The sequence below is a fragment of the Corvus brachyrhynchos genome, unplaced genomic scaffold, assembly GCF_000691975.1.
Source record: "Corvus brachyrhynchos isolate BGI_N302 unplaced genomic scaffold, ASM69197v1 scaffold6, whole genome shotgun sequence".
Taxonomy (NCBI): Eukaryota; Metazoa; Chordata; class Aves; order Passeriformes; family Corvidae; genus Corvus; species Corvus brachyrhynchos.
Window position 1 is genome coordinate 2419140 of NW_008238632.1, and position 13537 is coordinate 2432676.

Consider the following 13537-nt stretch of genomic DNA (forward strand, 5'->3'; position numbering starts at 1 on the left):
GCAGGCAGAGAGACTCCTCTTCCTAAATGGACTGAACAATATTTGGAAGTGGGCGGCTGTCTCGTTGTGATAATGTTTTCATAGCATGAGCAAGAAGAGACTTCTCTTTCTAAATGGACTGAACAAGGTTATTATGGAAGTGGTAAACAGACTGAACATCTTAAGGGTTGTCTTTTCACATCGTCAGTGGGAGAAGGGAGGAAGGTGGGGGGAGGAGGAGAGTTCTGAAGGTGGTATAATTTTTTTTTCCTTCTTTTAGGTCTGTTAATAAACTTCTTTATATTCTTTCAAGTTTGGTGCCTGCTTTGCATTTCTCCTAATTCTTATCTCACAGCAGATAAACAGTAATGAGTATTTTGGACCAAACCACTACAGTAGTCTAATAAGATCTTTCTTATTAGAATTGTAGGACTAATTCAAAACCTTTAGAAAAGATTGAGCACTTTTTTTGGACAGGGACCACATCCACACCTGCTTTGCAACACATCACAGGACATTCATTTGGTTCTTGGACTTTGGGGGTGTTAATTGCCCACCAATATATAATCACAGCTCTATTTTTGAACCCAGTTCAGTATGGAAACTTGAGTCAATCTAGACTTAAGACAGTGGATTTAGGTTAGACATTTGACAGTAGGATAATCTCAAAAGTGTTCAGAAAACGGGCAATAGAGAACAAAGCCCACAAACGAAGAATGTTAAAGCAGTGGGATTTGTCCTGCTTGATTTTCCCCAACAGAGTAGAGCATGTACCCCACAGTACAAAGCCTGTAAATTGTTGTTTCCATCGCTATCTCAAATGAGGCAGAAGAACTGGACACAAAGGAAGATACTTCACTTAAATTTATACTATGCCTGTAGAAGCTACATTAGTCATACAGTTGTTGTTCTCTCTTGTGGCAGACACAGTTTTTATCTACGTTTCCAATTTAATTGGTTTCCTATTTCCCTGAAGTGCTACTTGTCATTTTCTCAATATGACACTTCAAGTTTTTGGGTTTTTTGCTCTTGCTTGTCTCCAGACCTCATCATTCATAACTCTAATTTTAATAAATATATTTCCTCTTATCATGTATGTAGTGTTGAATCAACAGTAGTTGTAAACTGAAATTAAAGTTAGGATAGTGGAATTAAGTGCTATTTTTTATTTTAAAAGTGGTATGTCCCCTGATTACATCTTTTGGTAGAGATAGAAGCACCACTGTGTTTGAAATGAGAGGATGAAATGTCTTTCAAAATGTTGTAAGAGCAAGGGAAGATCAATCCCTTTCAGCAGGAAATAACAAGTACTAGTGACTGGGGAACAGAAAAGCATTTTCTCACATTCTGTTCTTTGTATCATTTGCTTAATAAGAAGTACAAAATTAAATACCCAAGCTAAATAATTTGCAGTTTATAATCTTTCCTGTAGATGTCACCAAAAGCTTTTGTAACTACCATTTTGGGTCTTAATAACTTTTTTACACTACTTTTCCAAGCTTTGTCTCTAATGTTGGCAAAAAAAGTGATCACTTAAAGTATGTTTGGTAAGTTTTTCTTTGAACTTGGGTCCATCTCCTGTTCTTTTACCTACACAGGCCTAGGGTGTGCTTTACATCAGTTTTGGGGTTTTTTTTTTTTCTTTTTGTCACCCCACTGAAGCTCCTCACCAACTTAATATTGATAAATAATTTCTAATTCCAGTTCAGACATTTAGGAGTAGAGGAGAAGCTAAGCGAAGCTGATGCTTAGCTTCCATTTATTCTTCTACTTTCTTGTAGGTGAAGTAAAATCTACGCAGGACAGGAGAAGTGCACTTCACTTATTCCGACTTGGTGATGCCATGCTCAGAATCGTAAGGAGTAAATCCCGCCCACTGCTCCACCTCATGCGCTGCTGGAGCCTGGTGGCACCTCACCTTGTAGAGGTAGGAATGGGAGACAAAAATGGGAATGTGTGCACAAAACAGCAAAGCTAAAAAAGGTGGAGAAAGCTTGATAGCTCTTAAAATGTATAACAACCTTCAACATTGTCAAGTCCGCTCTGTCTTGTATAGACTGTGTCGTATATTGTGATACTGCCACCAAGGAGTGTGCTTGCAAGTGGTTGAAATGGGCAGGCTTAGGGACAGGGTGTTGGGCTTTTGTTATGTGATGCGAATTGTTTCTGGTGAAAAACCTGAAACCACCCCAAGGGGCTCTAAGTGTCTCCTCCATCTATCTGTATTCCCAGTCAAGGTCTGCATCCTTGCAATTCTTCCCAGAAAAGGATGCAAGTTTTCTTTTCCCACATAAAGCCAGCTCAGCTGCTACCTTTTGAAGGGAAGAACGGTCACACAGTCAAAACAAAACATTTCCCACAAGTTCTGTTCTGTGGGTTTTAGTATTTTATTTATTTATTTTTAGCTCTATGCTTTTTTAATTGTCAGCAGACTTTCATATATCTGTGGACCTCCAGGCAGCTCAGAGTCTCAGTGATCTGTTTCCATGGCAGTACTCTCCCGTTTCCACCGCAGTGGGGTCCCTAGTCACATAGTGGGGAAGCTGTTTGGAGGGTTCAATAACATGTAGTGCTTACCTCTCTTGAAAGTGTCTGACTAAAAGCAAATTTTTTGTTTGGGCACACTCTAATACTTCTCCTTTCTCTGCAGGCTGCCTGTCACAAGGAGAGACACGTGTCTCAGAAGGCTGTCTCCTTCATCCACGACATCCTCACCGAAGTGCTGGTGGACTGGAATGAGCCTTCTCACTTTCACTTCAACGAGGCGCTTTTCCGCCCCTTTGAGCGCATCATGCAGCTGGAGCTGTGTGATGAGGATGTCCAAGACCAGGCAAGTCAGCTCTGATCAATGTGTCTGTATCTGGCCTTCATGCCTGTAAGAATGGCTTCCAGAGTGCACTTGGTCCACGTGAGAGTGTTTCCCAAATTCCCTTCGAATGCTGCTCCTTGATCATCTTCAAGGAATTGGGAGTGCTCTGCCTACCTAATCAGCATTGTGGCAGAGCACAGAGACAGTAGACCTTTAGGCTTTAAAGCAATTAAATAAAGATTTTCTATTATCTAAAAAATTTTAAATAATGAATTAGTCTAGACTGTCATAGTGAGATCTGGAAATATGCTTAAAGCCATCCTCATTCATTCTGAAGATCCATGTGTATATCAGGTCGGGTTTTTGGTTTTTTTTTTCTTTTAACCCCTCCTACACTGCCTGCAGGTGATCACCTCTATAGGAGAGTTGGTAGAAATGTGTTCTACCCAGATCCAGTCGGGATGGAGACCCCTGTTCAGTGCCCTGGAAACGGTGCACAGCAGCAGCAAGTCAGAGGTTAAAGAGTACCTTGTAGGAGAATACTCTATGGGTAAGGACTGACTGTGCTGTTTCATATGTGCTTTTGATTCCCTGGGGGACACAGTAACTAACTTAATATATTTTAATACCCAAACTGAACAGTAGCACTGCAACACTCCACAGCTGTACCGAAGTGTCTGAAGTATTAGTTGGGGTAGGAGGGAAAGCAGACATATTGTTCTGACCTTTTATCCTCTACATTCTAACAAATGAGTAGAATGAGAAAGAAATGCTTCAAATCTACTTGAATAATTCTGAGCAAGACAGTAGGGCAAGGGTACTGAGCTTGGCTGAGTATTTGTCGCTGTCCTGCTGGAGAAAGGACTGTATGCAACCAGCATGTCTCTTGTGGACTGTCTTCCTTACTGTATGAAACCTATTGCTCTTATTCATCAGGGTAACTTAGTGTGATAATCTAGGCAAGTGCTTGTCCAGGCATGTGATCACAAGGCTTTCAGATTCCTGGTGCTATTACAGACCACATTTCTGTAAGAATCTGCATCCCTCCCAGAGATGTTTGCTTGTATGGAAATGTGTTATTATTTTTTCTGTTCTTTGCCCCATTAGAAAGTATTTTTGAATGTGACAAGTCATGTGTAAGGGATGTGGTTTTCCTCCTAAATTTTGTGATTGAGATCTGTTATGGCTGATGGCTGATTGTGGGTGTACACAGCTTTTGAAGACTGATAATCTACTTAGGAAAAGCAAGGCTATTTTGTTACTGTATAGTGTGAATAGTTTTCTGCATGATTAATGTCATCTTGGCAGTTATCAAAAACTAAAGCAGAAACTAAACAGAAACCTCCACCAAACAGATGTATTAGCTACTGAATTCAAGAGCTCAAACCTGCTCTGACCATTTGAACAGACATAAATTGGTATTTGTCATAGACTGGGCAAAGGAGGGAATCTCTATCACTCCCTATGAAAGGCTACATGAGTTGCCTCAGCAGCAAGAGCAGGTTTTACTTTTAAGATAATTTCTGTCTCTGCCCAGAAAAGAAAAGATTCTACAGATTCAGTTAAATTGGTGAAAAACAGTTGGAAAATGATTTTTAAAGGGGGGTGAGGAAGAGTTCTCATCTTGTTATTTCCACAGGGAAACGCCAGGCTCCAGTGTTTGATGTCTTTGAAGCATTTCTAAACACAGACAACATCCAGGTCTTTGCCAATGCTGCCACCAGTTATATTATGTGCCTTATGAAGTTTGTCAAAGGATTGGGTAAATATTTTCCATTCCTATTAAGTCATGATATGTCAAGCTTGATCCTGCAGAAGAGGATAATTCAGTTATGTAAGACATAGCATGGTAGCAAAGAGAGGGGCAGTGAAGAACTTGAGTCCAGAATGCTTCAAAAGAATAAAACAGAATCAAGACCGAGGGATTATTTCCATAACATTTTTAATACTATCAGTTCAAGATTTTATAGCAGCAGAAATGCATCTCCCTATTAACTGTCTGCTTCTTAATTTGATCTTTGTTTACATCAGGACTCGCTTATATTCGTGTAAACAATAAAACAAAAAAACCTCCAAACCTAGCATTTTGCAGAAATGGCCTGGCATTGTGCAGAGACAGCATGGATTGTTTGCAACAGAGCAGGGCATGTTTTACACTGCAGGCAGCAGAGACCAGGCATAGCGTGTCAGGCTGACCCTGCAGAGTAATTGTCATGCTTCACCAGCCTGCAGAACAAAGGCAAACGCTGCTGGGTCATTCTGCTCCCATGCTGGTGATCCATGGCTTGCCTTGATCATTAGAATTTGATACTTTTTATTGAACTCTGACAATGTTGGGGTTTTTTTGTGTGTGTAAATTATAGAACTTCTAAGTAGTGATAAAATGGGGCCTTTTCTTTCTATATGAATATTAATTCACAGAGGTTTCTAGCTCTGTAAGCAACTCCTTTTGATTTAAACGAAGCACCTAGCTGCAGCAGATCTACTCTTTAATGTTACTCTTTGTCTCACTGAGCTATTTCACCATTGATTTCAACAGGGGCAGAATTCAGTTTGTGATGTAATTGTAATTGTAGTTATTACTACAAAAGAGAAATAAACTTGCATGTCCAGTACCAGTAGAGGGAACTCATGTTTCTTATGGAGAGCTTAAAAGCCTGTCTTATATTTCTTTATGTTTCTTACTTTCATGAGATAATTTTGACCCCGTTGTGGTCACATATCAAAAAGCAAGGTCTTTTTTTGTATTAAAGGTAACAGAACTATGGGATACATCAGCAAATACAAAGCCATACTATGTGCATTTTATGGTAAAACTAAAGGATTCAAACTTCACTGGCTGACTTGGCTGATCTCAGTAGTAGACAAAACTATAAAATACCTTATGGAGGAAATACCTAAGAGCATAGAAAAAGCAAATAAATATAGTGAAAGGAGAACAAAGTAGGATCTCATAAAAGGATTTAATATTCATCTTGTGCTTTTTATGAGAGGAATAGCTTTTAAGGCAAGAAAATGTTAATGTCTATAGGCATTTAGTAAAGCTTCAGAGTTGTCACTGAATGGGAAGTATTTGGCTAAACTGGAAAAATGATTGTGAGCCAGGTATTCTAAGGTGGGCAGAACACTGGCTGAGAGGGGAGCCAGGCAGACCGGCAGATGGGAAAATGGTGGAGAGGAGTTATCCAGAGAGGAGCTCTGTAGCAGGATGCCTTGGAATTGCTCTGCTTATTGAATTCAGTTAGTGAAACTGGTCTGGAAGGAGCAGTCTGCTGATTTAAGTTGGGAATACCAGCCATAGTGAGGCACTAGAGCCTGAGGATATGTGTCATAAGCTGGAACTGTGAGACCTTGACACCTGCATTAGACAGCAGAAGGAAGTGTAATAGTACAAAATAGAAAATGATATCTTTAAGCAGTAAATAAACTAATAGGAAAGAACTTGTGGTAGAAGAATTTTCCGGGTCACTGGGGTGGAAATGAATAGAAAAAAATTAGTATAGTAATTGAGCAAAGGATGAATGTGAGCAAGTAATTCCTACACCCATGGAAGAAAATGGAGTCAATGTGACAGATAATATAATTGTATGATTATTAGAACTCTCAAAGGCTCTACTAAAGAGGTGTTAAATAGGCATATGCTTACTAAAACGTTTATTCATATAAAAATTCATGTACAAACTGTGACCAGTATTACTGTATTGTTTCAGTGGGGGTCGCCTGGTTGTCATCTAAGAAGATCAAACAAAGGACGTTTCCTGGATTCTGTTTGGACATTAGGGCATAACTGAATGAGAAAAAGCTAATGCTCTGTTTGTTTCTTTTCTTCTGTCCTTCCCAATGCTGCCTTTCCTGTCCCCAGGGGAAGTAGATTGTAAGGAGATGGGTGACTGTGTGCCAGGATCAGGATCTGCATCTACAGACTTGTGCCTTCCTGCTCTTGATTATCTCAGGAGATGTTCTCAGGTATGATGAACAACCTTATACAGGCACAAACCTGGCCTAGGAAACAATTCTAACCTGCAGGCTTTGCGTCAGTCATTGGATGATTTGCATGAACCCAACAGAGTCTGTGGTGACCCTGATGGTAATACCCTACACTGCCAAATGGACAGTGGTGATCTGAGGGAATATCATGCCTTCTAGGCCAGTTAGCAGTGGGAAAACCGAGGAGATAAAAACACTCAGACCCAGGGAGCATATGAGAGAATGTGAATGCTCAAAACCTAGTAGTAACATTACTCAAAGCTAGTCTCATTCTCATTTAAACAGTTACCATAAACGGTGTTGGGAATGAAACACAAAAAAAAAAACTAAAACAAGAAGTTGTGAATTCTCATATTTTAAGAAAAACAGGTCACACCCTCTGAAATGCAGAAGCAACTTATTTGTACCATGCAAGCATATGTGAAGTTCAGGACAAATCTCTAATAATTAGAATGCTGGCATGTTTCCTGTAATCTCCTTGCTCACAGCATATATTATTATCCAGGGTTATCTGGACAATTTTTGTCTGATTTTATAATGTTGTTTGTATTTTTGTAGCACCTGCGGGTCTTTTTGTTGGACTCAGGCCATGTTTTTTCTGGGTACAATACAAATGCACAACAAAAGATACTATCATTGCTGAAAGGACTTAATATCTAAATTCAGAGATAATGGGTGGATTCAGTGTGCAGACTGAGAAAGGAGGGGAAGAATAAGGCAACTCAGAATAATAAACAGCAGACATACCAAACTCAGCTTGCTATCTTGTTCATCTAAAAAAATTAGTAAATATCTATGTGTATATCTAATATATGTTCTGTCTATAAACTATTTGCACCACATTGCTATTCCTCATCCTTACAAACCCTGGTTCACAGTGAGGGGGAAATATTTTCTCCTCTTTAAAAGAAGCAGCCATTTATATCTTGTACTTTTTAACTTGCCAGTAAAAGAAGAACAGGAATGACTAAAAAAAAATCCTGTCTGTATATTGCAAGTACATTATTTACTTAGAAAGACCTGATAAAATGCTGGTAGCATCTCTGCAATAGCACAGTTCTGCGTTTTGTGTCTGTTGTGTAATGGACAACCCAGGCAATGAAGCTCTGAAGTAAACCTTTACAAACCCTTTTACCAGTATTTATGTAGTCCTTCAGAGCTTCAAAATATTCTGTGTATAGCTAACAGAGCTTCATTAGGTCATAGATGCAATCAGTGAGTTGTAACATTTGCCCTTCACAAATAAGAAGAGCGTACACTCCCACCTCAGAAATGTGTTATTTAAATTGCTACTCTCTCTCTCTTTACCCACAACCCTTTACTTGTCAGTGAACTGAAGACTTCTGGCCTCTAATTGTGTTTGCATGCATTTTATTTTATTTTTTATTTTTTATTTTTTAAATTTTATTTTATGTACCTGTATTGTATGTGATCGCTTTTACAAACTTTCCCATGGATATTTATCCTCTCTTTTTTTCTCTCTCTCTCCTCTTCTCCACCCTCCCAAGTTGTTAGCCAAAATCTATAAAATGCCCTTGAAACCCATCTTCCTCAGTGGCCGGCTGGTTAACTTGCCCCGGAGAGCACAGGAACAGTCAGCCAGCAGTGAGGATGGGATTGAGTGCATCCTTTCTGACTTTGATGATGACACTGGTAAGTGCATTGAAAGCAGTAAATGCAGAACTAATCAATTGCTTCTTCTATGTGTTGCTGCATATTTTGCCAACGGCTGAAAGCAAAAAGGAGGGAAAACTTCATAGTTTATTGTCTCCTTGTTGTCTACACACACCCACGTGCACACACAGAAGTTGGAAGTTCAGGTCCTGTCACCTTCTTTATGTAAAAGGTACAGTTCATATATAAGAAAAATACAACTCCTCTCTTAGGGCAAGATAACAATATTTTGATTACCAATTAATTTGATTATTGTGATACTCATAATACAACTGTTGTGCATTTCTGAGAGCTAACACAAAAATACTTTCTAGACCACAGCTCAAGTAAAGGAGTGAAAACCTTTTAAAGTTGGTATTGGCAGGCCTGCCTTTAACAGAAAAAAATACCAGTATTGAGTTACTGTCTGGAAAGATAAAGAATAATTGTTTAAGTGTTTCCAAACTTATGTTCTGTGGTCTGTTGAAATAAACAGTGAATTTCTGAAGTCCATAAAAAACACTATGACCTTCAGAAAAAACAAGCAGCATTTGCCTCGTGATTATTTGTGTGGTTTATATGGGTTGTGGATTAATCAGATGTTGGATGAACTAGATGTGTGCAGAGCCAAGCAATAGAGGAATGCAGCCTTACGGCTTCTGGGCTCAGGAGACCTTCACAGCAGTACAGTCACTTTTGAATATGTGAGCTACTGACCTGTTCCACCAGGCTGCCTCAGTGAGGAGTCAGCTGCAACCTGGCAGAAAGCAGGCTAACTCCGATGCATTTCATTCATATGCCTCACCAGACTGGCCCTTGGTACCTACTTTTATCTAGACTCTTCCACCATATGGATTGTCCTGTTCCACTGCTACTCTGGATAAAGGAGAGAAAAGCTGTTCTCTGAAACCAGAAAGTCACAAGTCCTAGTTTTTCACAAAACAACCTTTTACTTTCTTCTCTCTGTGCTGGGTTTGGTTTGGTTTTTCCCTATCAGAGTATTTTAGGATATTCACCTGGGATGCAGGAGACCCAAGTCATTGAAGCCTCTGCTTTGAATCAGACTTGGAACTTGACCTAGGGTCTTCCCACCTCAGTTGCCTGCTGTTCTGAAGTGACTCTGCCTGTCAATGTCTTGCTGTAAATAGAAATATCACCCTGCAGCAAATAAACCTTCTTCTGGTTCTTGTCAGAGCTAAGCACTGATACTGTCACCTAATTTGTTATTTACATGGCAGTGGTGTTAGAACATTGCTAGGTGAACTGACTTCACAAAGACACGAGGCAGTCTTCACCTGGCACTCTGGTGCTCAAAGTCAGTACCAGGATGAGGCAAAGTGTTTTAGCCTGCTTTGCCATATCTGCAGTATATTTTCATGGTGTCTTTGATTTTATGCTGGACTCTTCAAGAGGCTGTTTTAGAGATACTCAGTTCTCCCAGATTAGAAAACGCCCGTATTTCATTCTGAGTCATTCGTGCTGTTTCCTTATCCAGAAGTATCATTAAAGTCTAACTGCCTGAAAACAATGTCACCATACATACTGCCCTTTGAAAGTGGTGTGACTAAATAAATGATCAACCTAGTTACAAAGTAATGATTTCACTGTTTTTTCCTTGTTTCTCGGGAAGATTCTTGCAGTCAGCAAGCTCAGTGAATCTTAAACTAAGTTCCCTCTTGTATTGCTTTCAGAACATAAGTAGCCAACAAACATCATTCAGATACAGACTACGTCAGCATAGCTAGCACTGGCAGAGAACATGGACTTACTAGTGAACCAAAGTAAAATCCATTTTAAGCCTAATGAACCCATAGCCTTCTAAGGCAACTTAAGAGTGTAATGTGCAAGATCCTTCTAGCTGTTCATGATATCATGGCAGACTAGCAAGTACTTAAGGGATCTGTGAAAAATTGAAGGTCAGCAATTCCTAACCATCTTCAAAATTGTATTGAAAACTAGTTGTATCCCATAATCTTTTAGGGGTTATCTGTTTGCCAATATAGATGAGAGCTCACCTGTATCCTATCTGCTGTTCTGGCAGTTATCCAGCTCTGTGACCTCTTTAGATGTTAAAGATGACATGTGAGGCAGCCTGATGATACCTCATGAGACATTTTTACTGGTCAGTTCTGAGTACCAAATAGAGCCAGTTAAATTATGTCTAGTCTCCTCAGGAGCCTTACTTAAAAGCATAACCTAAAGGAGCTATTCTGGGCAGCATTTGAGATGAGGTTTTACTCATATTTTTTGTGGGATGTTTTACACAAGGTTAAAGAGACTGGACTAGTAGGAATAGTGAAATATGACAAGAACAAAGTGTACATGGACAAGGAAGGACGGCACAAAACACAAACCTGATAAAAAGGGGGGGAAAATGAAACCATCATTTCAAAAATGGCTGTTGCCCACAACAATTACACAGCAACAGTAAACACACAAGAACCATGATCTTTAAGTTACTTAGTTAATTAATTTCCATCACTTTTTGAGGGCAAGTTTCACCTGTGGTCAATGCAGTATCTTACCCAAGGTTTTTAATATTTCTTTCTTTACTTGTAGGCCTTATCAATGTCTGGATTATTCTGCTGGAAGAATTAACAACTGCTATATCCAACTGTCCCCGTCAGCACCAGCCTCCTACTTTGGATCTGCTCTTTGAGTTGCTGAGGGACGTTGCCAAGACACCTGGTAATGAAAGGGCTTGATAAAATGTGAGCTAGTGGAGTCCTAACTAAACCTTTTAGACTCCAAAACTAGTTCTGTAAAGTATGTTACTTGTGTTAAAGCTACACAGAGGCATTCTCTGTTAGAAAGAGAAATCTCAGGTTGGTAAGTTGTTCCAGTTAGGGCATCATTCTGTTGACAAAAGGCATCTTATAAGAGTATATGAACATATACTTAAATTTGTTACACAGTAAAGAGGTGTGGTACTCTATCAATGTCCTAGCCACAGAAAATGTTTGCTTTGTGTCTAGGAAATGGAAAGAGAAAATTACATGATCCTGCAGATATGTTGGGAAAGACTGCAGGTAAACTGTTGGATAAATGTACCTCATAACTACATCCAAAATACTTTACCACTCTCAGCCACAAAAAAGTTTCAGAACCTCTTTCCTTCAACATTACCCCAGGCTTCAGCTTGGAACAAGCTAGCAAGTTTACTGAGCATGTAGGCTTTGTAAGCAAATATATACAACCATTATTGTGTTTATTTTAAGGACCAGGATTTGGCATTTATGCAGTTGTACATCTTCTTCTTCCCACGATGTCTCTTTGGCTCCATCGCAGCCATGGTGACCATTCTTACTGGGACGTGGCATCTTCTAATTTCAAGCATGCCATTGGCCTTTCCAGTGAACTTGTAGTGGAGCACATTCAGAATTTCATACACTCAGGTATGTCATTGTAGTGTCACATCTACTGTAATCAGTGACATGTTACTGAACAGCTACTTGGGGAGGTGGTTTCATTGCTTTTTTGGTTGCTCAAGCATAAAATAAGAGGAGAGTTTAAAAATTCTAATTGGGATTTTTTTTTTCTTTATAGGGTTTAGAATTATGGGGAAAAAATTGTAAGGCACTTATGGAAGTTACTTAGACCAGCCTCCTTCTCAGAGCAGGGCTATCTTCAAAATTAAAAGATCACAGTCTTTAGTATACTTCCCGAAAGAAGTTGTAAAGACTTTGATCATAAGGAACTAGAATATCAGAAGCAGGATCTAAGATACTTTTTCCTGTGCCACTTCGAGCCAGACATTTTATATTGTTAACTTAAAAGGGATTGTTCTTATTTCAGCTTGATGTGATGCATAAAAATAGCTGTATAAAAAGAATTTGGTTTTGCAAATTCTCTGAATAGCAGTAAGTGTAGCAAGACTGTTTATCTCTAATTATAATGAAAAGGCAATTATGTTAAAATCAGTCTGTGTCTTTTCCTTACAGATATTGGTTATGAAAATATGATCAATAACATGTTGAAAGATCTTTTCAAGTTGCTGGTAGCCTGTGTAGCAGAACCAACAGAAATTATATCCAGAGTTGGTTGCTCCTGTATCAGGTAATCCAATCTGTTCACTCTTAGCATGTTCAAAAAAGATGTCTATGTCTTTGTCTTTGAAGAACTTGTGGACTAAGTTGGTTAACATCTCAAAAGAATTCTACAATATGTCTTAGCTCTTGTTATTGGAATAATGAATTTTAGACTTATTAACCTTTTCTTGCTGTTTTCAGTGTGCTTCAGAACCTGTGATTTTAGGCATTGCTATGTGTATGATTCTCAAAAAAAACACTTGTATATTATTTATATATAGTTAGTCAATAATTGATCCTTAAGGAAAAGGGTCTTTCTTCTGGCATTCACAGGTCTTTAGAGGTAATTAGCACTTTTCACAGTCTTCAGGTTATTGCAGTCATAATCAAAATAAGCACTGCATTTATATAGTTACATAGTGTGTGGTTCTTGTGGCAAGATGACTCCTTAAAGAGGAAGAACAAAGGAGAAAAAAAAGTCGAAACTATTGTGTAATTACAAAAATAGGTCAGGGCAACAACTGAGGAGATTGGATAACATTAGCTAGCTACTGAGTAAGCCTTTTGTTCTGTTTTCATAGAATCATAGAATGGTTTGGGTTGGAAGGGACCTTAAAGACGTAGTTTCAACTCCCCTGTCATGGGCAGAGATACCTTCCACTAGACCAAGTTGCTCAAATCGCCATCCCGCTTGGCCTTGAACACTTCCAAAGATTGGGATTTTCACCCTTCTCCCTTTATAAGTAAGAATTGTCTAGTTCCTTCTTGAACATGGTAACATTTTCCTGTGTCCTTGCAGGTATGTGTTGGTGACAGCAGGGCCTGTTTTTACTGAAGAAATGTGGAGGCTTGCATGTTGTGCCTTGCAGGATGCATTCTCTGCCACTCTGGAGCCAGTAAAGGTAAAACTGCCATTTTGCTGTCAGTCAAAGTGTAATCACACAGTGGATACACTAACTTTTGGCAGGTCATTAATTTATCAATTCACAATTAAACATGTTGGATCAACAATGGAGATTGAAGTCGGTTTTTCTGAACGTATGCAGACAACACTAGTAGCTTACAGTTCAGACTTATTTCA

At 39.1% G+C, this 13537-nt stretch overlaps 1 protein-coding gene across 9 annotated transcripts in view; it reads left to right on the forward strand.

Annotated features, from left to right (window-relative positions):
- The window catches only part of ARFGEF3 (ARFGEF family member 3), a 91770-nt gene that overhangs the window by 63772 nt on the left and 14461 nt on the right, over positions 1 to 13537 (forward strand). For all 9 annotated transcript variants that reach the window (XM_017737247.1, XM_017737239.1, XM_017737240.1 and 6 more), the window contains 10 exons: positions 1761 to 1906; positions 2630 to 2809; positions 3194 to 3338; positions 4428 to 4550; positions 6651 to 6754; positions 8284 to 8428; positions 10988 to 11116; positions 11647 to 11823; positions 12370 to 12484; positions 13256 to 13358. In XM_017737247.1, coding sequence (XP_017592736.1) covers positions 1761 to 1906; positions 2630 to 2809; positions 3194 to 3338; positions 4428 to 4550; positions 6651 to 6754; positions 8284 to 8428; positions 10988 to 11116; positions 11647 to 11823; positions 12370 to 12484; positions 13256 to 13358 — 1367 coding nt within the window. The remainder of the gene's footprint in view (positions 1 to 1760; positions 1907 to 2629; positions 2810 to 3193; positions 3339 to 4427; positions 4551 to 6650; positions 6755 to 8283; positions 8429 to 10987; positions 11117 to 11646; positions 11824 to 12369; positions 12485 to 13255; positions 13359 to 13537) is intronic.